A 23,367-nucleotide genomic window follows, 5' to 3' on the forward strand; every position below is an offset into this window, starting at 1 on the left:
TCATTTTTTCTTGGTGGCAGCCTCCTCGGCTGAGGAGGAGTAGGGATGTAAATGAACTAAACGGTCCGCAAGATATTCGGAGCTCGATTTGGTAAAAAAACTCGTTCGAGTTCGTTCGTTTATCTTATCGAGCTGAGCTCGAGCTCGATTTCGAGCTCGACAGTTTTATCGAGCCGAGCTCAAGCTTAAAGATATTCGGCTCGTGAGCTCGCTAACATGTTCGTTTATAGGCTCGCGAGCAAAAAAAAAAAAAACTTTAAAACGAGCCTTAAATCGAGCTAAAACATGAGCTCTAAAACGAGCCAAAAAATGAGCTTTAAAACGAGCATTAAAATGAGTTTTAAAATGAGCCAAAAAATGAGCTCTAAAACGAGCCAAAAACGAGCTCTAAACGAGCCCGAAAACGAGTCTGAGCTCGCTTAACGAGTTAGGCTCGTTAACTTTGATAATTGAGCTAATAATGAGTCGAGTTCGAACTGTTCGCGAGCTTGATAATTCTAAAACGAGCCGAGCTCGAGCCTTGTAATAAAAGCTCAATTCGAGCTCGAGCCCGAATATAACTTAAACGAGCCGAGCTCGAGCCTAATATTGTTCAGCTCGGTTCGGCTCGTTTACATTCCTAAGGAGGAGGCAGAATGACGAGAGATGCGGCTTGGTGTGCGTGCGGCGGAGGCGACGAGAAGGGTCATCGACCTCCTCGTCATGAGAGAGAGTAGAGGAGAAGGGGGATCAACTGTTGGCCGGCGTCCGTGAGTGTCGGTCTGGAGAAGCTTGAAGGGATATGAGTTGCCGACGTGCTGGCAAGCTCAGGCGGTGAAGGTGGGGCGAGTGTCCCGCCATCCCTGTACATAAGGAGGCAGGGAAAAAAAATATGAAGGCCTCCTTTCTGATGAACACTGCCCCCTCTTAAAGCCTTAAACAATAAAATGACCTAAATGCTCCTCTTTTTTTCTTCCTAATTCCTCTTAAGTCCTTAAGATATATTCGCATCATTTGGATTACAAAGTTAATAGTATGCAATATAGATTATATTCAAATTCTAAGATTTAATATGTCAAATATACTCTTAGTCCATTTCTTGTACTAATCGATCGCTGCAGCCGCCATTTATCGCAACCACCGTTGGTCGCAGTCAATCGTTGCCACTGGTCATTGTCGTCGATCGCCGTCGTCAGCTGCCCGCCACTTGCTCGCCCGTCGCAATCGATCACCCTGCCGACGTCACCACCGCCCCTGCAGGCGATGCCGCCACCCCCCGCTGCCCGCCACCAATAAAAGTCGTAGAATATTTTTATCATTTTATAATAATATGAATTACATTTCTTATAAATAAAATAAAATAATGTAATTATCCCTATAATAAAAAATTATATAGTAATATAATATTAATTAAATTACATTACAAATTTAATTATATTATAAACTGTAATGTAAATGTCGCCTAAGATATTTTCTTATGCGAGGAAATTAATAGCATCATAATTAGGACTTTATGATTGCATTTTACCCCCTCACATTTAGTCCAAGTCCAAGTTATGTGAAGGAGTGGTTCAAATTGTTAAGTTTACCATGCTGTAAAAGGTGACTTTGTCACCCTGACGGCCCGAACTCTCATGGTTGTTTCATACTATTGGAGAAGGGTAAATAAGGAAATCGAAATTAACAATTATACACATGAAAGGATAATATTTTGGTCCTTACCAAAATTTAATTCTTACTTAAATCTATAAATCTATTATATGATAATCAACTATGTCCGGCGACAGATTGTTAATCTTATTAGATGCTTGCCGTCTTGCCGAACGAGTAAATCAGTTTAAAATCAAATGAAATAACTGAATAAAGAGATTAGACTGGACCAATCGTGGGCCGCAAGTCGAAGCGCTTCGTTTTGAAGAAATGGGCCAAAGTTACACCGTTACACATCCGTAGACCCGGACCGCTCCGACTCCTGTTCAAGCAATTCAAATAGGCGAACGAATTCGCCAGAAGAAAAAGCCCGTTCGCTTCTTCTCTCCAACTCTGTCCGTAATACGAGATGGAGGGTCGGCATCCCGTCCGTTGCAGCGAGAACGAAGAGCTCACGCTTTACCTACGGAGGAAGCGGCAGGAGAAGGCCGACTCCGGGAGCATCTCTGACAATCTCGACTCCACGCTTTCCGTCGCTTATCGCAACATCTGCAATGCGAAAACCCCGATCAGAACCCTTAAAGACCTGTCCTCAATAAAGTGAGGCTTGTTAAATCCTTTCTTTAGTCGCAAAAATGTCCTCTTGCTATTGAAGACAATTGTGTTTTCGCGGTTGCTAGGGGCGTGGGGAAGTGGATCCTGAGGCTCATGCAGGGGTTCTTCCAAGAGTCTGCCGCGGATGAGCCTTCCGCTAAGAATGATGCTCCTCGGAATGGTTATCCTTGGGATCCCAACATTTTTTTCTCTTTGGAAAATATGTTTATTTATGCATCCCCATTAGTTAGTATCTTCTAATAAATGCGAGTTTTGATAGGGAAGAAAGCAAAAGAGCCTAAAAGATACATACCCCAGAAGAATTCGGCTGCATATGCCTTACTTATTACACTTTACAGGTGCACATCTGGATTTGGTGTCATTGGTTTGTGATTGTTTTTTTCTGTATTTATTTATTGTGCATCTTTTTTATTTCTGTTTTTTAGAGCAATGCAGAATGGGGCTAGTTTTATGAAAAAACAAGAACTGATTGATGCCTCAGAAGCAAGTGGCCTTTCACGGACTTCAATTGCGTGAGTGGTTATTCATCTCTCTATTTTGCTGTTTTACGGATCTGTATCTATTAACCTGAACTGATGATTCTGTTCCTGGTCTTGATCACAGGACAGATAAGAGTAAGCAACCTGGATCTTTTGGGAGTTCGAGGGATTGGTATACTGGATGGAGCTGCATGAAAACATTGATATCAAGAGGCTTAGTGGTGAAGTCTAGCTGCCCAGCAAAGTAATGTTGCTTCCATCTAAAGATTCATGATTTGCTTGTAATAGTATAACACTAATTTAACAAACTCTCATACTAATTTAACAAACTTTTGCCATTCTTAGGATGGATACTTTATTTTTTGTTTATTCTATAATTAAAACATGCAAATGGAGGATATTGTCTCCTGGAGAAATGAAGTTGTTAAACGATATAACTTGCATCCAACTACAGACATTCAGAGTGTATGTTGATTGGTGGCCTACGAGATGGTGAAAAGCTGGGATATTATGGATATCTAAAAAGTACTTCATTGTTTGTGTATTATATTAATGAAATGCATCTATCTTCAGAAAACATCTATTCAGTATAAGTGACAAATTTCTCAAACTTTTGGAGCAAGAATGGAAATTGGGGATAGAAGCTAGTTTCATCACCTTTGCCAGTTAGTTACAAGTGTGTTGAGAGCGAGACAATTATATTCAATGAAAGTGGCATATTCTCAATTTTGTGGAGCAAGAATAGGAATAGGGAGAGAAGCAAGTTTCATTGCTGTGGATAGTCAGACACACACGAAAATGATATATATCCTTGCATTTTTGCCATCTATGTGAGTTGCATTAAAATACATTGAATTTGTGAAAAATAAGAACAGTGCAAAGTTACATGGAAATAAGCTTTATGTTTCTTCTATATATGTGTGAGTTTCTCCTTTTAGAAGGTTATTCTTTTTACAAATTATATTGATATTTTTTTTGTAGAACTGAATATTAGTGGCCACAAATTTTAGAAAAGAACTTTAGATTCTAATTTAAAAGGAATTTTGAAGACTTTTCACTTTCATGCTTTAGTTGGCCGCAAAAAGGTGAAACCGTCACTCGACGGCCTCTCCAGGATGGCCCCCCACTGCTTGGAAGGGAGGTAAATCATGGAGGGCTTTGTCCAGCAACAACAACGTATGTAAGGAGGGGTTGAGGCAACTAGTGGGGCATTCTGTACCGGCTGGGAATCGACCCAGGCCTATTAGTAGTAACACCCTTACATGAACCAATTGCGCCAGTCCGTGGGGGCACTTTAGTTGACAACATAAATGATTGCCAAAGTTCTTTTTAGTTTTACACTTGCATCTTCCACTATTGTAACTATAACTTCAAGCTCAGGTCTTTGGACAATCAAATCATGGGTGACAGATACCTTTATAGTCTTAGTCTTATATCAATGAACACCTCTTCTTTTTTTTTTTTCTTTTTCTAAATTCATCCAAGATTGACTCTAATTTATTGGGTTATAATCTCTAAAAATTGTCCATGGGAAGTCATTTTCATTTTACGATATTATAAGGCCAATTATGAAGATTAGAGTTGTTGATCAGATTATAGGTGATTTAAAATTTTAAATATTAGACTAGTGTATCGAACCTATGTCAAGTTTTTACTAGATGGGTAGGATTTCTCTAATGTTAAATATTTTGTTGCATCCTACATTAAGGTATCCAATACCAGCTGTTCCTACCTTATTCCAAAAGGAAGCAGACTTTTTCACTATATAAGTTTCACCTAAAACAACCACTTGGATCAGCTTATTCTCCAAAAAGTAGCTAAAGCGGTTTGACTAGGCAACCTAGGTGATCTAGATGCTCGGTTTAGGCAGGTTCAATTTAATCAAAACATATGGTTCATTTGTTGGTTTGATTCTTCTTCATTTAACCTTAATCTCAGCTTTCTCCTGTGTATTTCTTTGTGGTTTTCTCATATTTGATCTCCTTTCTCTTCAGATAGCCCCAATTACAATGTGTAACAGAGCATTGCATACCTGCTCAACAAGTTAGCAAATATGCAAGATAACAGACAATTAAGTATCAATACAAACTTTGTTAACAAGTTTTCTATAAACATTAAATGTAGGATATTTATACAAGTCAAAAAGTCATTTATCAGATAACTTCTTAAAAAAAGACAAAAATTACAAAATTTAATATTCTTTCTCAAGACTCTTGTAGCAAGTCTCGCTTGCAACATGGATGCCTTATCAAAAAGGAATTATTCACTTCACTTAGTAAAAGCTAAAATAAGTAAATAACACACATTTTAGCGATGCATATATGGTTGAATTAAAATTTAAAATTAAAAAAATTGTAAACATTGACAGGAAGCAATTACATCATGTTATATACACTGGCATAATACCATAAGGAAACCCAAATTCATTCATGAAACAAGATATTGCCAAAGGTTTAGGTTATTACCACAATAAGCTCAGAGGTATGAGTCTAAAATTGTCATACTTAGCTTTGGTATATGGTAGATGTTTTCTGTCATTATTAATACCATAAGAAATTGGTCCTAATATTGTTCTCCATGTCTTAATTTATTTTTTTGTCCTCTTACTCCTGTTCAGATTCATGCTAACGCAAGAAGGCCAAGAAGCTGCAAAAGAATGCCTCATTAGATCGGGGAATCTTCAATCCATGTCAGAAAATAATATATGCCACAGTATTTCTGATGCTCAAAGTTCACCTGTTGTTAAATTGACTCCACAACTATCAAGCACAAGCTGTCAGCAAGAAGTGATTGACATTTCAAATGAGGTTGCAGATAAGGTTTGGGCATCTTCTGAAGTACATGTATGAGTTTTGTCTCTAGTAGGGGATAGTTCTCTATTCAACTTAACTAGTTATGAGTACTCATGTCTTCTCTATTCAACTTAACTAGTTCGAGTACTCATGTTGTGCTGGCCAAACTGGTTCAACATGAGAGGCAAGTTCAAAGCATGTAGATAGAGATGAGAAGAGAGAAGAGAGAAGGGAAGAGAAAATGAGGGATAAAAATAAGAGACATAGGTTTTCTTGATATATACTTTTAGGTGATGATGCCTGCTATATATTTTATTTGAGCTAATGTTGAATTATAATAATCAACTTGGTAGAATCTTGACGTTCCTTTAATATTTTGACCAGTTTTTGGCTTTCATATATTAATCCCCAGGGCCTGCAAGCTGATCTCTCTGATTATAGCGTGGATTATACAGTCCAGGGAAAGCAGTGCAGATCAACATTTATCAGCATGCCCAACGTTCAGGGTATTCTTCTTGCTTGCCAAATTAATTTAATCTGTATAGTGTTAAATTTCATATTCCTTTTTTCCTTGCATTATACTTATACCTGAATTCTTTGGTTGGTTCTTCAGATATTATGACCACCATACCTGAAGCCAATACGGCGTCCCAGATTCCTGTTTGCTTTGATGTCACTCAATCTTTCAATTTACGAGTTTGCACTGCAGTTGTATGTTTAATCTCCTTGCTGTGCAACCATATTTTTCAAGTTTTAGCGTAGCAAAATTAAATTAGTCTCTTGTGATCAGAGATTTCAAAGAAGCATTAAAATTATTTTGACTAACTGTTAATTAATCCTGATTCTTAGGATCCTTATTCGCACAAAGCATCTGCTAATGATGTTATCAAAGGAAATGACAATATTCTTGCCATGCCACCACATGATTTTGGGGAGAAATTTCGGGATATATATGATGTTATCTTGATATTAGATGATCGTGAAAACTTTGGGTTAGCAACTTTCCATTTTCATTCTATGCTTTGATTTTCTATGTTATCTGATCACAAGTCTTATTTCATTATTTGATGTCTCTGCCAATTAAAATAGAACACCACTCATCCACAAAATAACAAAGAACAAACTCCTAGATTCTTTGTTATTTGGGTACAATTTACCACTCATCCACAAAATAACGAAAAACAAACTCCTAGATTCTTTGTTATTTGGGTACAATTTGTCAAAAACAACAATAGATATATTTTATTACTTGTAAAATTTTGTTAAAGAACATCAAGACAGAATTCAAACACCAGTCATTCTCTTCTAAGAAATAAAAACAAAATTTTATTTGCCTTTTTCTATTCTTTTTATTGTCTGTTATAGATGATTGACAAAAACAATGGTATATATATAATTAATTAATGCTAGTTAAAGTCTGTTAAAGGATAATGAATGTTTCCAGTTGATCTTTTTTCATAATGAATATTTTATAGCATTTTTCAAAATGACCATGGACTTTAAATAAAACAAACAGTATTGGTTAGTAATATTCCATATTCCATTTTGTTGAGAATTTGACATTTTCTTAACCTTTCATTACAAAATTTTTCCTTTTCATTAGCTTTCTTAGTTCATTTACCCTCATTATGAAGTATTTAAAGGATTATAAAGGACCGCTAGGAGCAAGGGTAAATAGATGATTCACCAAAATCTCGCAAAAGCCCCAACACAATCAAAAGTTAAATAGAGGGTTAGATGGAGTGCCAGGAATGTAATCTAAGTATGAAATGAATTTCAACCAAAAATAAATAATAGAACACTTGTAATGTTAAGATTAATTATTAAATTGCAACAAAAAGTGAGAAAATAAAATACAACGATATATGGTATTGAATTGCAATGAAGAATCTTGTATTAAATGGCGAGGAAAAAATTTGTATTGAATAGCAACAAGAAAGTATTGAACTGCAATGAGAAATCTAATTAATAGCAATGAGAAAAACAAAGATAGAAGAGGTTTATGCTAACATGACCTTTTAACGTGGTTTAGAGACCCCTTCTACTCCATGGCCCATGACGCTCTTTTGCGACATTTTTTCAATGGAAAATCTATCAATAATCAATCGACCAAGAATGCTCTTTACAATCTTGTGAATACAAGCTCAAAAGTCTCAGATTGAATATACGACAATAATATCGTCTATGACTCTATATCAAAACTTTGATGATCTTTTTCTCTTTCACTAATGTGGAATTTGTGTAGGAAAGGGAAAAGGAACTCAATCTCACCCTAGAAAGGATATAAATAAAGCACCTAGGAAGAGAAAGAGAAACAAGCAAAGTTCGATGTACATATAGAAACTATACACAAAGTGCTTAAGACAAACCCTCAAGGAGCTATTTATAGTTAGTTTTCATCAATTATAATTTGTATCTATATCTCATTCATGACGCTTTTATGATCTGGAATTCAAATTCATCCTAATTTGTGACCTTTGGTGGACCGAGTTGACCAAGTAAAACTGTATTGTTTGATTGACAAAAGCACCTTCAGATCAATTAACTATATCATATAATAATAGTTATATGTTGGGTTGGTCAACCAATGTCCTTGGTCAACCAAACCAGCCTGATTGGTTGACCAATGGTGAATAATGACCATTGAAACTCATTTTTCGAGCTTTACTAGGTTACTCATTTTAACCTATGCACATATTTATTTACTACAATACATTCAAGTATTTTGGGCATTCTTTCACAGTCAAAACATTTCCTAGCTGATGCATCCAATTAGTCTATCCGTTCAATTAAATCAACCAACTTGTCAAATAGAAACCACTCACTCAAATATGCTTGTCAAAATTATAAAAAAAACTTGAGGGATTAAAGGTATTTACCTTTGACTATGTATTTTTGTACACGTTTGTGCCATCTCTGTCCATCTGGCAATGTGGTATTCAATTAACCGTATAACAGTTATTAATAAATAACACAAATCCTACTTAAATCTTATGTGTAAGTCATGTAGAACTTTGTTGTTATGTGACTGAGTTGTTAATACGAAGCTATGACTCAATAACCTGCTACTCAATTCGCATTAATCCATGCTCATTCTATGATCAACCAGGCAAGTTAATGCTTTTTTTTTTCTTTTTGTTTTAACTTTTTAACTCAAATAAATGGTCATGATAGTACTCACAAAACACTTTATGTGGTAAGAGCAACTCACAAATTTCATTTTTTTCTTACTTAAACCTTTTTAGGTCCCGTTCAAGAAAAGTCATTGATAACATACAGATGCAATTCAATATCTTAGTAGAGGTGAGTTCCTTGAAGAACTGTTTGAAGAGAACTGTACTTTTGACATTTTTTATTATCGATTAAGATTTGGTTTTGGTCCTTATTTCCACAATGTTTATCTTAGGATCTAAATTATGTCAAATTAGAAAATGTTGTAATATTTATCCTTGCTTCAATTAACATAGTTTTCTGTTTCAAGCATGCACTCATTGTGTTTTTTTTTTTTTTTCAAATGCACTTATGCCTTTTAGTTGTTACTCATCAAGTTTCCTACTGCATTCTACAAATCACTGAAGTCACATGATATTATAGATTGTTTCAATAAAACAACCATAAAGATCATCTAAGATGTTAGCATTATTAAGGCCATACTGATATTCCATTTTATTAGTTGATAATTTATAAGAAAGAAAATTCAGATGTTCGAATGGAAGAACAATCTTCCTTAACTTATTTGTCTTGAGAACATTGATAAAATCTTGGCTACTGTCTGGATGGTGAGTAATTTGCTTTTTTCTATTATAATCTGACTTGAACACAGGGTTTTCCATATGTGAGTGGGGCTCCTTGAAGAATAGGCCAATCAATGTAAGTATGCAGATTGGGACAATTGCAAAGGGTGAAAAATACTGTTTTTATGATTGTAAAACAATTATCAATATGACTATTGGTGGCTTCAAACTGTAACCTCTGATAGCCCACTACTTGCCACAACTCCCTACACATACCACAACCAGAGCTGAACTTTACACCAACATAAAATGATTTCACAGACTTAACTCCACAGCTACACAAATGCATAAGTGCAGCTTGTGGAAACGACTACACAAACACATAAGTGCAGATCACTAAAAGAGCCAGTCCAATTTTTTGTTAGAACATCAGGTAATTTCAAAGAAAATAACATGATTTATTGAAAATCATGTGCAGTTGACATTATAGAATTGGTCCAAGCTTTTGTGGAATGCAGTGCTCATAAAGAGTCATTTCAATTTTTTGTGACAACATTGGGTAACTTCAAAGAAAATAACATGATTTATTTGGAAAACTTATCATGATTAACCTCTGGAGACTAAAGGTGATCCTATTCTGGTTAAGATGTATAATATGGTAGTAACAATTTCAAGTGTCATATTTTCCTTTTTCCACTTCGGGTAGAGAACATCAATGGTCTTATTAATTTTCTTTGCAGGCTAGACGCTTACCTGTTGGAGATGCCATTTGGCTTGCTCGACGTAGAAGGTGCAACACTGAGTATGTGCTTGATTTTATAGTAGAAAGAAAAAGAGTTGACGATCTTTGCAAATCAATTAGGGATAACAGATACAGAGATCAGAAGCTGAGATTACAGGTGTTCCTCTTTCAAAAATTTTTGTTACTCTGATTGTTCAGATTACTTAATATATTAGATAAATTATTTTCTTTTGTCCAAAACATGCATATTATGCTAGACTACTTGTAAGTGCTAGGTTAGTTTGCACAAAATATTTCATCTTATGGAAAATCTTAATGATCATTATATTTGTAAACCCATAAATGTAAAGAATGTAGATTTGACTACAATGGCTATAAATATTGGTTCTGCACTGATAATTGTAGCCTGTCCACTATATACAGAGATAAAAATGGCATAATGATTTATAAATAAATAATGGTTGACAGAAATTGGATGGATAGTCAAAATCTAATGTTCTTACTACTATCATAAAGTTTGAGAAAGTATCATTGCTGATGAGAGGGTGCTGCATTTTGAAGGTATAGTTTATACTTTATAGTCTGAGATACTTAGTTATTTCATTTTGAAGGATGGAGAAATTTGCAGTTGAAAGGAAGCTGTGTTTCTTGATTTAAAATGTCAATACTGGAAAGTTTTCTATTTTAAGGGATTCTACTTTACTGCTTTTTCCTGACCGAGATTCTGAAACCACTGATCCTCAATGAAATGATATATCATCTTACCCTATTGTCTGACTTTCAAGTAACTTGTGATATGGCCAGTAGTAGCTTGGTCACTTTTAAGTGTCTCCCACTCTCATGTATCTATGGATATTTGCCACAGTCATTTATTGTATGTTAATTCCACGTTGGTTATTATCAGGTGTTATGTCAGAGTCTTATGTGTGAGTGCTCATGGGGTTGCATTCCTTAATTGGTGTTCTTATCAGTGATGAGATAATTTCTAGAAGTGATAAACTAATGCTCTAGAAAAAGAAAGTAAAAATTAGGTTTGGTTTACCTAAAAGATTTTTTTATTGCATCATGTGTGCTTATCTTTTCGCTGTATAAACATATTTCTAGAGTTTGAACCTTAGAAGACTAAATAAAAATTGTCTGAAGATAAATACATGCCTATATCTTATAAATCTTCTTGCAAAGAAATTATTATCTTGCTGTAGTAGATCTCTCTATTGTTACATTATGTCTTTTTTAAAAGACAATATTCACTTATTTTATGTAGAGATGTGGAGTCCAAAAACTGATATATTTGGTGGAGGGTGACCCAAATAGTTTGGAGGCTGCTGAAAGCATTAAAACTGCGTATGCATACTGCTACTACCAGTTTATGTTATTTGCCATTTACATTTTTTTTGTACACTACAATTGCTGTATCAGCTCAACTAATTGTGTCATTTATTAAATAAAGCTTAGATTGGAATGATTCATCTTTTTTATTTTTTTAATATCCTCTTGTGAGTACTAATTGTGATGTATAGTTTAGTTTGCGGAATAAAAATGCATGTGCAAATGCATTTTTATAGGGTGAGTAACCGAAACCAACACTGGAATAAGGCATCACAAATTTCACTTGATCATTGATCCTTAGTTATGTACAAAATACCCCTGAACTTCTATTTGACTTCATTATCGATAAGTTTGTAAGGAACTAGATGCAGTAAACACGCAAACGCGCAACGGAAAACACTAGTTCCTCCAGAAGATCCATGCGAAGGGAAAAGAAAAATATACTAAGTTTACATAAGAACATGAGAGATTATACCTTTGTAGCGTGCTCACAGACTCTCGACAGCTCGGATCACAGCACGATCTCACGTTCGCGCCTCTACGGTATCCACACGAACAAGGGTTCGTTTGTCTCACAAACTCACAAATGAAGATAGGTTGTGCTAGCAACCTTGAGAATGGATTTCGGCCAAGAGAGGAGAAGAGCAAGGAGAATGAAGATCTAAGCCAAAATGAAGAGAAAAACACTTAAGTATTTTCATCCAATGAAAACACTTAATTAGCATTAATAGCCTTAATGAGCATTTACACTCCATTAAGGACCACACACTTGTAACTCCTCATTTCAAATTCAATTTCGAAAATTGAATCAAATGAATCATTGAATTTCGAAATTCAATGAATATCTCATTAATCCTTACTTGAGTCTAACTCAAGTCTCCTCACTTGAGTCTAACTCAAGTCTAATTCACTTGAGTCTAACTCAAGTCTAATTCAATCGAGTCTTACTCAATTAATCTCATACAATTCAAATTCAATAAATCACATTTCATTAATTTGAATTAACTCCTTGAGTCTAGTTTGAATTGGACTTAATCCAACAATTAGATCCAATTAAGTCTAACTCAATAAGTCCAATTCGGATAAGACTTAATCCAATGATTCATCATATGAACCCATCTCTAAATCTACTTGTTCTTTGTGTGTGACCCAATAGGTTCTCGTAACGTTGGCAATGTATCCAAATCAACATTTAGATACATAAGCAATGAGTGACATCTAGCAAGACATCATTGCTACCCAAGTGACGAGAAAGTCGAGATCCGACTTAACCTGGCCGTGGCTATTATCTTGTATGACTTTGTCCCTCTATCCTTGATATCTAGGTTGATCAATGAGTCATAGACCGTGTCATACTCTTATCAACCTTTGTGTTTCTTGATATCTAAGTAGACACTCAATCAAATAAGCTCAATATCTCATGTTGATTCATTTGCGCATAGTCATGCTTTCTTGTGTCCTACTAATCAAGGGGCCCACATATATCGCTTCCGTCATATGAAAGGAATAGATCCCATCTACATCAGTCACATCCCTCCGCAAAATTCATTGTATACCCAGTGATCGACTTTATTGTCCACCTTGTTACAGGTGACGTTTGCCAATACCAAAGTACACAACTCCTTATGTAGGGAACCGTGGCGACTTCAGGTCTAAGGAAGGACTATTCATACCAATAGTCACATAAGAATATTTATGACACTCATATAACGATCCATGAAACATTCTCACGGCGGGTCATTCAGTATATATTCTCTAATATGTACTCATGTGTCAACCTGATATCTCATATCCATGACTTGTGAGATCAAGTCATCCGTTGACCTACATGCTAGTCTCAACGCATTAATATTGTCCTTGTATATTAATACTCGATTAGGAATAGTTAAGAATAGTGTTCTCTACAATATCTCACTATCAATTCAACCAATTGATATACTGTAGATAAGAACCTACTACCCAAGGACATTATTATACTTATTCAATTGGTACTAAACTGAAATAAATATAATAACCAACTTTGCCTTTTATTAATAATGATATATGATACAAAATGAGCCCTTTACAATCATCTCATAATTGGTGTAAGGGCTAATACTAACAAAATTCCACCCTGTCTCCAAAAGTTATGATTAGCTTGCTTCCTTTTGCACTTATATTGGGCTGCAACATGCCTGAATTCTAAGTGAAACAGCTGAAATATTGTTGATGCAATAAGCATTTGTTTTCTTGGTGGTGTCTCAGCAAACACTGGTCCAGTGCAATGGGAGTAACTAAAATACTGCCGTCTAGATTTATAAATTCAACTTTAGTCAATTCCAACCTACTTTATCATACAATGATACAACAATTCCATATCAGCATGAATACTACTTTTTTGGTCTGCACATTCAATATTCAGTAGCGTAGACATATTTTGACCCACTCAAAGAACTTGCACTTTTAGTCTCAGTGCATATACTTGTGCAGTTGAGGGAACTTTTTTAAATAAAAAAAATCCACAATTGCATAGTTTTTGCACAAACTGTATCCAAAGGTTTGACTGCGAGACTAATTGCCTTACTAGGTGGTGTCTCAATGACACTGGTCCGGTGGTGTTTTTAACAACCATGTATGTATCATTCCACACCATGGTATTTTTCTATGATCCTCTGTATTTACTGCCTTTCCAATTTATGTAAAAAATTGTACAGCTGATAAAAGTATCTACATCCAGATGTTTCACAACAGAAATATTGGAAGGATTTGATGTACAAAGGACGAGTGGTTTTTCCGATACTGTGAGAAGATATGGCTATCTCACCAAATCAATAATTGAATACTACGATGAGCAGTTCTGTATTGGCAAGGTTCGGCACTCTGGAGTTTGCTCCTCATACAAGGAATTTATCAGTAAATGTCAAGATCTTGAGAAGATGACTGTTAGTGATGTTTTTGCTCTTCAACTCATGCAGGTGATTGATTATATTCATTTTTTTTTAAAAAAAAAATTATATCCATACTGGATGCCACTTTCATTTCAAGTTGCTTTTTGTATGTCAGGTTCCACAAGTAACAGAAGAGATAGCTCTGGCTGTTGTAGGTTTATATTCAACTGTTCTTTCCCTGGCTCAGGCATACTCTCAACTGGTAAGGACTGATTAAATCTGAGCATTTTTTTTTCTTTAGTTTTATATCCAATTGTTCAAGAGAGATTTGTTTGTTTAGTCAGTTAATATCGTCGTTTTCTTAAAGATGAAAGTGCTGCAATGCTTTATCTTGTCTGATATTGTTTAGGAGGGAGACCTTCATGCTCAAGAGGAGATGCTGAAGAACAAAAGTAGAGTTGTGAGCACACTAGCCAGCAGGAACATCTTCAAGCTTGTTTGGGGTGGCTAACACAACTGTTCTCCGAATACTCAAGAACCAACGAGGAAGACATGTTGATATGCAGTGGCTTGCCGAGGCCTGTTGCCATCCATTCCACTTGCTGGTGAGTTCTGGTGCCCCTACCATCAAGTATGAATTGCTATTGTCACTGGCATGTTCCAGTGTCCTAGGTAACCACCCCTTGTCCAACAAGCTCTAAGGTCATTTCATGGAGCATTTCTGCCTTAGGAGCATCCTTGCAAGGGAAAGACAAACTCCAGAGTGCAATGACAGTGTTGGATGCAAGATTTTTTCAATTGTACGAAGTATATATATGTATCTATCGTTCGAGTTTCATCACGGGCTTTTCTTAGTGCTGAACATTGTATTCTAGAGCAAGGGTTGCAGGAGAACTTTGGTCGAGTAAAGCATGATGGTTTTTTTTAATGACAAAGCCATGGTATTACAGCTACCGTTTTAAGTGCTTGTAGAAAATTGGGCCATGTGTAGTTATTTTCAGGCTTTATAAATTGTTTTCGCTCTAACAGTTCACTAAGAACTGCTTTAGTTTTGGACTAGTCAATATTTCAATCAGAGAATGTATCAGATAGCCATCATGAAAATCACTGTTTAATTCCCTTATTGTTATTTAATGGAACAAACTTAAATACTATGTCACTCGAAAATATCGAACAAGTCTTATATATCCCCAATGGTCGACTATATCAATTATCAAACCAGAACAAAATATTCAAGAGCAGGAACTTGAATCCCGTAGATAATTTTTTTGGAAGAATAATTGTGTAGATATTTGCTAAAGTAGAAGATTTGTGGATAAATTATCCTACACTTTTTCACCAATCGATTAATATATTCAATTTTAATTAAATGATATTAAATTTAGAATAAATAGATTTCACCGAAAAAGTAATTATACCTCGTTTTTAACTTTTTATATTTTGATAATTAAATAAATAGATGTACATAATTTCTAAACGTATACATAAATATTAAGAATATCATTCATAAATTAAACTGACATAATGAATAATAGCTAATAAATGTTATACAATGATATTAAAATTTGTGACAATCATACACGGCATAAAAATAAATTTCAATGCTACGTAAATGTCCGTGTTGCATGGTTTAGAAACAGCAGTGGAAAAAAAAAATAATATATATATATATATATATATATATATATATACACACACGTCACTACGATCAACTTATCCAATTCGATCTACTTGAAAAAAAATAATGGAAAAGAATATAAATAAATCCGACAATTTACATTTCGATGAAAAACTACTAGGCTGAGCAGCAGATTAAAGATGTGGAACAGAAGAAATACAGATCCAGCATATTACTCAAAAAAAAATCTATAAATTCATGTAACTTAAACGAGCCTACATTAAATACCTCAAACATAATGGAAAGCAGGACTCAAATCCCATCCTCTTCGGTCGCTTAGATGAGAGGGAAACTAAATTAAATGTTGTTGAAGGCGGGTAAAATCTTATAAATGACGATACATTAAATACCTCAAATATAAAACATGAAGTTCTAGATTCGAGTTCTACGCGAGCAAACTGCTATTAAATCTTGTTGAAGGCAACGATATCACAACTTTGGATGTACTCATTGCGTGGCTCTTCAGTGAGATAATCTTCAATGAGATTGTCAACGGAAACAAGATCATCTACAATAGTCATCATGATCTGCAGCTTCTTAATACCATAACCCACAGCAACAAGCTTAGCTGCAAGAAAGAGAAATGAACAAGGATTAATACCAAGGAAAAAGATAGTTTTAGATGAGGATTTTAACCACCAAAAAAATAACATCCAAACATACAACAATGATAAGGGTAAGCCACCTAAATAAAATAAAATAAAATAAAATAGACAACAATGATGCTTACATGCTCCCCATAAGAGGCCTGGCATCTCTACGCTTCGAACAGCTTCCTCCAACTTCTTCATGTCGGTCTCATCATCCCACGGTTTGACATCCAAAAGAACAGATGACTTTCCACCTGAAAAAGGAAGCAACGTATCTTGTGATTTCAGTGAACATTCAATAAGAAACATAAAATTAATTGGAACAGAATAAGAAATGTAAAGAAAAGGCTTACTTTCTTTCTTCTTGGAAGAGGCTTTAACAGCCGCCTCACGCTCCTCTGCTGCCTTCTTGTCTTCCTCTGTCTCATCACCAAAGAGATCTAGATCATCATCATCAGCATCTGCAGCCTCCTGAAATGCGGAAAATATATGAATACTAAAACACAATCATATTCATGAAGGTGAGACAAGACAAGGACTTGAACATGAACCCATCAAGATTTCCACATAAATTCTCAATGGGGAGATACATCATGCTTATTAGTTATGGGAACAAAAAGTTAACTTCCAAAGAACAAGAGACAATGCTCCTACAAAATTCTCTCACTGTAACTTTTACTAATGTACAGGGATAGTCAGTTCTGAAGGCCACAGATGGAGAAAATTGATCAAACAAAAATACTATTTACTTGTACTAGATGGACATTGAAGAGGATTTGTGGAAAAGAAATGAAACAATAGAAAAAATAGAAGTAGCAAAAGATCTAACAAGTCATAATATCATAGCAAACATATAAGATAAAAGAATTTATTAATTTCTTTGAGATTTTCCCCAAATAATGTTTCACCTTACATTTTATAGATCAGGAAAACAGCATTTTCAAAACTCACAGTAAAAGTTGAACAGGGAACCATTACCTAAGTTAGCATGGCACGAATAGATAAAGAAGAAAAAAAATGAAAGAGTATGTAACTGGTAGTGACATATCAGTAGATCACTAAAATCCATACATGACAAAGAGCTACTGCCATAAAAATGCCTTTGTATCATTTCCAATGCACTTGTATTACAAAATTACTTTTAAAGAGGACAAACCACTGGTGAAGATATGCTGGTACTACAAAGACTGACATCAATGAACAGTTAATTCGATGTGTATACCATAGTAAACAAACCAGGAAAGCATGGTATCTAAATTTAGCTTGGACCAGGTCCTTTTGATCAGATTGAAAAAAGGGCCAACAGCAAGCTGGGTTGTTTTGTTAAATTAATTGGTAGTATTACCGCAGGTAAATGGTCGGAATAGTTAAACTTAATAATGATCTATGTTGATCGCCAAGTTCTAAGACAGGATTAGAAATAGCATACCTTTGAGACTTCAGCAGAAGGTGCAGCAGCTGAGACTGCAGCCTGACTTCCAATTTTAACTCCATAAGCTTCACCAGGAAATCTGGAAAGAATTGGTCATTAGCACACTGCTAACAAGTGGTTAAGATGAAAATAAGACAAGAAATCAAGATCATTTAGAGACTATGGTTGCCACCTTCATCCAATTCATCTATTAGAAGGGTATCTATACAGCCATGATGACGGTTATAAAATTGTCTGATTTAGATCTTAATGTGCTTGTCTAACCTATCGACAACAACTCGATTACAACAGCTACTCATGCAAAAAAATTTCCTCAAATCTATAGCAGTCTCTTTATGGAACTCAATTCTCCAATCAAACTCATAAACAAGCTTCATCATTTTCAATCTAAATGACAACGTGTAAGTTAAATATATAAATCATTCTGAAGTAATTATAAAAAAATAAACACAATTGTGCAAGCATAAGGAAATTCAGGAGATCAATATAGTAAATACAGCTTAACTATTTTATAGCATCCTGAAATGATCAATGAGACAAGTTACTGGCTGAGGCCTAAAGGACACATGCTGTAGATCTAATCTCCTAAAACACAACTCCAGAATTGTTTAACAAAGAACGGAATAAGGGTGCAGCAACTAGCATAGACCAAGAGACTTTAAAAATGAAAAAGGGTTAATTAAAACTCATATGAACTAAAAAAGTACGTTACCTCATAGAAAATTTAAACAAATTGAACTATAATAAGCAAATATTGGAGAACGCAAGTCTAAAGAACACATGTAGACAAAATTTGACAAACCAAAACTCGCAAATTGAATATATATATTCGGACCTCCAAATTAATAGCAGAACGAAAACGAAAAGGAGGAAAATGTAGAAGATCAAGTCAGCAATTCACAAAATTAAGTTCACTATCGCTCCGTTCCAACAAACCTCGGCGCAAGAACTCCAGAAACGCTCGCATACCAGCGGCTGACGTTGGGAAACCCCTCTCCAGGCTTTGCGACGGCAGAAAACACTTTAACGTCATCCTTGCTAATTTGATCACTGAATTAAAATCAACAAAGAAAAAATTAAAAAAATAAATTCTTTTTCGTTTCTTTATCTACTAACAGAGCGCGTTATTATTATAAGTACCAAAGGGAAAGAAAAAAAAAAGTATTATAAAACTGAAAAAGTGATCGGGAATTGACCCGGAGACATAGTTTTTCCCTGAGAGGAATTCCTCGAGGGTTTTGAGACCAGTTTCTGTGTGAAGATCTGTAAAGGAGATCGCCATCGCAACAGCACTGGAGCAGCCGCACAAACCCTAACAACGAAAGAGAGGGAGGAAGAGGAGAGGAACGATACTTATAGCAGACTTCCTAGAAGATTTACACATTCACAAATATTAAGTCAAATCAGGTACCTGGCTTTTGATTGGAAGTTCCTGCGGGACCTATTGAGTCGTACCCGACCATATTATAGCACAAGACAGAGTGTCTCACCCACATTTTTTTTAATCTAATAAAAAATATTACATTTTATCTTCTATAAGTTATAAAAGTTAAATTAAAAAATATATCTCCAGTTGAAAATAAATAAATTTTGATTATTGGGCATGATCTGTGTAAAACCAAATCGAAGGGGAGTGGTCCAGTAAACTGGAGTCCTGATTAGGTCGTTCCGATCAGATGCAAACCCGTTTACAGACCCTTGCCGTTCTCGTGTCCGGGACGATCTCTCCACTGCCGATTCATCACCACCGACGCCGGCCATCTTCTTCGCCTCGTTAGTCTGGTATCCGGTACAATTTCCATGGCGGCGATCTATAGCCTCTTCATAATCAACAAATCCGGCGGTCTCATCTTCTATAAGGTCGGTGGGTGGGAGCCCTAGATCCATCAGGATCCGCCCTTCTTTTTGATTTAACTCGTATGTTCATTCTTGTTGATTATTGAACTCGCTGTTGGTCCGTTTCTTCCGATAGGATTACGGATCGGCGGGGCGGATGGACACGAACGATAGCTTGCGGCTGGCGAGCTTGTGGCACTCGATGCACGCCATCTCGCAGCAACTGTCGCCCACCACCGGTTGCTCCGGCATTGAGCTTCTGCAAGCCGATACCTTCGATCTACACTGCTTTCAGTCCCTCACTGGTACTAACGCTCGTCAGATCCGTCAAATTTACCTTCTAAATATTCCTAATTGCAGTTTATTGCCCCTTTCTTGTTGCATTTTTTAGTTCGTTCTGTGAAGCATTTGCTACTGCTTATGTAATATGTAATATCTTTTTGGAATAACTATATGTGTGCTAGAAATTAGAATTGGTGTAGATACCTTTTCTATTGGATCTATATGTTTGTTTATACGGAAATGTTATTTATCTTTTTCAAAACACTGAAGGGCAAAGCCTCCTAATATTAGGGTTCTGTAAGATAATTTTACACCAGGATAATGAGCCTCCTAATATTAGGGTTCTGTAAGATAATTTTACACCAGGATAATGTTGGTTACCGAGTAAAACTGCAGGAAAAAAAACAAGATCAGAAAACGTGCTCAACAAAATTCCTGAACTTGTTCGTTTGAGATAATGATGATGTCATCTTGAGTCATTTTATCATCTTGTGTCAAGGAAATATCAAAGAGAAACATCTAGTTAGTTTTATCTCTGAACAGATTGATGAATATCTTAGGTACCTTGAATTGACAGATGATTGTCTTAGATACACTTCATAAATGATTCAATTTCTTATCTAATAGTCATCACCACAGAAACAAAAAAATTGTGTTTCTTTGACATTTGTCTTTAGAAACTACATCAACATTTTATAATGCCCTAACTATATGATTGTTACATGGATATATTCTTTTCCTTTTGTTGATCTATGGACAAAATAGTGGATCAAACTTAGTGCTTGTAAATCTTTCTGTGTAGATCACAGCAAGATTTTCTTAGGTCTTGCCCTGCCTTTTCTCATACAACAAATCATAATTATTTCACTTTCTCTATTCAGTATATCTGTGTGTAGATATTTCCTAACTACTTGAAATAATTTTCCTGTACTCTTTGCTTACTCAAAAATACTACTTTTAAGGAGTAACTAGGTGCAACTTCAGGAGACCTTAAAAAGAGAACAAATATATCAAGAGGATACTAACTTGTTCATGAATTTATTCTATAGTTGGATGATGGAATTGGTTAAGTTCAAGTGGTGAGGATAGATCAAGATCTAAGAATATGTAATGTAATTAAACTTAATAAAAAGATTTGGATCTAAGCAATTATATTTTCTACAGAGTTCAATGGTAGATAAAATCCATGTAGCCAAACTATATAGTTGGGCTCATGCATTATTGCAGTAGTTGTCCTGCTCAATTAGAGTTACAACTAAATAGTCATTAATTTGAGCATTACAAATACTGTTATTGGTAAGAATAGATCTAACTCTTAATGTCTTTGTATTTCCCGTGATAAGTTTTCCAAATTCACATAGTCGTGAAATTGACTCAAGTTTATCTGAGTCAAGATTGATTTCTTCCTGACTGACATTGGTACCATATTACGTTAGTTATACAGTACAGGGAAAATGGTTAAAAATATGAACACCAATAAAAGAGTACATGCAAGATGGAGATTTATATAAAAGATCTTGTGCAAGTTCTTTGATTTGATTTTTTTCATTCCATCGTTCTTTTTTTTAATTATTGTGGCATCTGCACCCAAGGGTACTTTTTAATAAAATGTAGTCAGGTCAGCAAGTTGTCGTGGACCTCAATTAAAAGGGTAGTCAGTTCATTAAGCTTGTTTTTACGGAGCAAGCTGCAAATGCTGGCGCCTTCTGAGTATCATTGATTTCTTGTTAATATGCAAAATCATGGACTGACATATTTACAAGACACAAGGTTTCCTGTGATATAGCGTTCCTTCATTTGTTTGAGAATGTATTTGTCTAATCGATTTACCGAAAAAAATGAATCACAGGAACAAAGTTCTTCGTTGTTTGTGAGCCTGGCACGCTGCACATGGAAGCTTTGTTGAAAGTGATCTATGAGTTGTACACAGATTATGTTCTGAAGAACCCTTTCTATGAGATGGAGATGCCGATCCGGTGTGAGCTTTTTGACCTCAACCTTTCTCAAGCAATCCAAAAAGACCGTGTTGCATTGTTAGGCAGATAAATGACTGGAATGTTTGCAATTTTCTTTTGTGGATTTTAATGGCAAGAGGTTTATTTGCGTGTGATAAGTTTCTCTTTACTTGCGTGTAATAAGATTTTAATTGCGATGTTGAAAACGTACCTTGATCTGGCTTCAATGGGCAGCCGCTGCAGCACACCTTCTCTTTGTCAGACATTCGATCGATTCTCAACTTGATAATTTTTTTAATGGATGATTAATGTAAGAACGATAAATTGATAAATTAATGGATATCTGTTGTAAGTGTTTTTTTTTTGTCAGCATCCTCGATTTGAACTTGGTTATGGTGTATTTATAGGAATTGTTTTAAAAAATGAGGGGTGCAATCAAAGGATGATGGACTTTTGGGTTAACTATCGCATGCGCTTTCTAATTTATCTTGATGGTCGATAGAAAATTTTTATGAGGTCGATATTCTGATGGTCAATAAAAATTTTTACGGGTCCAGATGGATTATCATCCTTGTAAGTACTTTTCGATTTATATGGGATTGGATCTACTTTTAGATTTATATATGGGATTGGATCGTTTCAAGATTAGTTGGAGTGAAGTTATGTTGGATACTCAATTTTAATTATAAATAAATAAGCAAGTAGGCACATTTAATCTATTTATGTAGTTTTTTGTTTTTAGTTACTCTCTAGTAGGAGCAAGAGGGATGATATTACTCGTCCCTTTGGAGTGGTGCGGTGGTCATATTACTCGTCTTCTCGGGGTAGTGTGATGATTAAGATATGAGATATTGCTATATGAGATCTTAGGATTAAAATTCGACATGTCTAAGTATGCCTCCTTTCATGTCTTGTCATATGTACTAATGACTAGTAGTCATTCGTGATTTATCTTCTTTATATTTGCCTAGGAATAGATTGACAGGGGCACTTGAGATAAGCGAATCACTTTTTACCACAAGAGGAATGATATTACTCACTTTAAACAATTTAGTATGATCAATTTTATGATAAAATATAGATAAATATATTACGGGAGCCAAATTGCTTCCCCTCTGACACCGCACATCACTCCCTCCCCTCCTCTCTCTCTCCCATTGAAATTATGTTTCTATTTTTTTTCTTTGCTTTTTTTATTTTATTTAATTTTTATTTAGTTTTATTTTTTAATTAATTTTGTTTATTATTTTTTCATTAATACTTATATATTTTTAAATTTTATTTAATTTTTATTTAGCTTTATTTTTTAATTAATTTTGTTAAATATTTTTAAAATTTTAATTAATTTTTATTTAGTTTTATTTCTTTAATTAATTTTGTTTATTATTTTTTTATCAAATTTTTTTA

General features: G+C 35.0%; 3 protein-coding genes across 4 annotated transcripts; 2 read left to right on the forward strand and 1 right to left on the reverse strand.

Annotated features, from left to right (window-relative positions):
- The first annotated feature begins 1,976 nt into the window (after positions 1-1,976).
- LOC122005170 (crossover junction endonuclease MUS81-like) lies at positions 1,977-15,149 on the forward strand. 2 transcript variants are annotated; one of them, XM_042560114.1, is made up of 15 exons: positions 1,977-2,229; positions 2,310-2,404; positions 2,504-2,582; positions 2,670-2,756; positions 2,848-2,967; positions 5,341-5,566; positions 5,928-6,021; positions 6,129-6,226; positions 6,365-6,507; positions 8,761-8,818; positions 9,990-10,148; positions 11,256-11,335; positions 14,037-14,274; positions 14,363-14,449; positions 14,597-15,149. In XM_042560114.1, the coding sequence occupies exons 1-15, from the start codon at positions 2,039-2,041 to the stop codon at positions 14,696-14,698; spliced, it is 1,857 nt and encodes a 618-aa protein (XP_042416048.1). In that variant the 5' UTR covers positions 1,977-2,038; the 3' UTR covers positions 14,699-15,149. The 2 variants fall into 2 exon arrangements, with proteins under 2 accessions (XP_042416048.1, XP_042416049.1); XM_042560115.1 differs by having other exon boundaries at positions 5,341-5,542.
- An 859-nt stretch (positions 15,150-16,008) lies between these two features.
- On the reverse strand, positions 16,009-19,246 carry LOC122005171 (elongation factor 1-beta-like). The gene is made up of 6 exons (XM_042560116.1): positions 19,084-19,246; positions 18,824-18,937; positions 17,885-17,966; positions 16,809-16,926; positions 16,596-16,709; positions 16,009-16,433 (listed from the first exon to the last, which is right to left on the reverse strand). Exons 1-6 carry the CDS (start codon positions 19,167-19,169, stop codon positions 16,270-16,272), a joined length of 678 nt encoding a protein of 225 aa, XP_042416050.1. The 5' UTR covers positions 19,170-19,246; the 3' UTR covers positions 16,009-16,269.
- A 260-nt stretch (positions 19,247-19,506) lies between these two features.
- Positions 19,507-22,329, forward strand: LOC122005173 (trafficking protein particle complex subunit 4-like). Its single transcript, XM_042560117.1, has 3 exons — positions 19,507-19,747; positions 19,860-20,028; positions 21,855-22,329. Exons 1-3 carry the CDS (start codon positions 19,688-19,690, stop codon positions 22,049-22,051), a joined length of 426 nt encoding a protein of 141 aa, XP_042416051.1. The 5' UTR covers positions 19,507-19,687; the 3' UTR covers positions 22,052-22,329.
- The last annotated feature ends 1,038 nt before the right edge of the window (positions 22,330-23,367 follow it).

This window comes from Zingiber officinale, chromosome 7B (genome assembly GCF_018446385.1).
Source record: "Zingiber officinale cultivar Zhangliang chromosome 7B, Zo_v1.1, whole genome shotgun sequence".
Lineage (NCBI taxonomy): Eukaryota > Viridiplantae > Streptophyta > Magnoliopsida > Zingiberales > Zingiberaceae > Zingiber > Zingiber officinale.

Excerpts from the sequence above, each read along its gene's own strand:
- LOC122005170 (XM_042560114.1), top strand. The coding sequence starts at position 2,039 with ATGGAGGGTCGGCATCCCGTCCGTTGCAGCGAGAACGAAGAGCTCACG. Across the intron at positions 2,230-2,309 it reads AAAGACCTGTCCTCAATAAA|GGGCGTGGGGAAGTGGATCC; the intron begins GTGAGGCTTGTT and ends CGCGGTTGCTAG. Across the intron at positions 8,819-9,989 it reads AATTCAATATCTTAGTAGAG|GCTAGACGCTTACCTGTTGG; the intron begins GTGAGTTCCTTG and ends TTTTCTTTGCAG.
- LOC122005171 (XM_042560116.1), bottom strand. The coding sequence starts at position 19,169 with ATGGCGATCTCCTTTACAGATCTTCACACAGAAACTGGTCTCAAAACC. Across the intron at positions 18,938-19,083 it reads GGGAAAAACTATGTCTCCGG|TGATCAAATTAGCAAGGATG; the intron begins GTCAATTCCCGA and ends ATTTTAATTCAG. Across the intron at positions 16,927-17,884 it reads CTTCTGCTGAAGTCTCAAAG|GAGGCTGCAGATGCTGATGA; the intron begins GTATGCTATTTC and ends TCCGCATTTCAG.
- LOC122005173 (XM_042560117.1), top strand. The coding sequence starts at position 19,688 with ATGGCGGCGATCTATAGCCTCTTCATAATCAACAAATCCGGCGGTCTC. Across the intron at positions 19,748-19,859 it reads GCGGTCTCATCTTCTATAAG|GATTACGGATCGGCGGGGCG; the intron begins GTCGGTGGGTGG and ends TTCTTCCGATAG. Across the intron at positions 20,029-21,854 it reads CTGCTTTCAGTCCCTCACTG|GAACAAAGTTCTTCGTTGTT; the intron begins GTACTAACGCTC and ends AATGAATCACAG.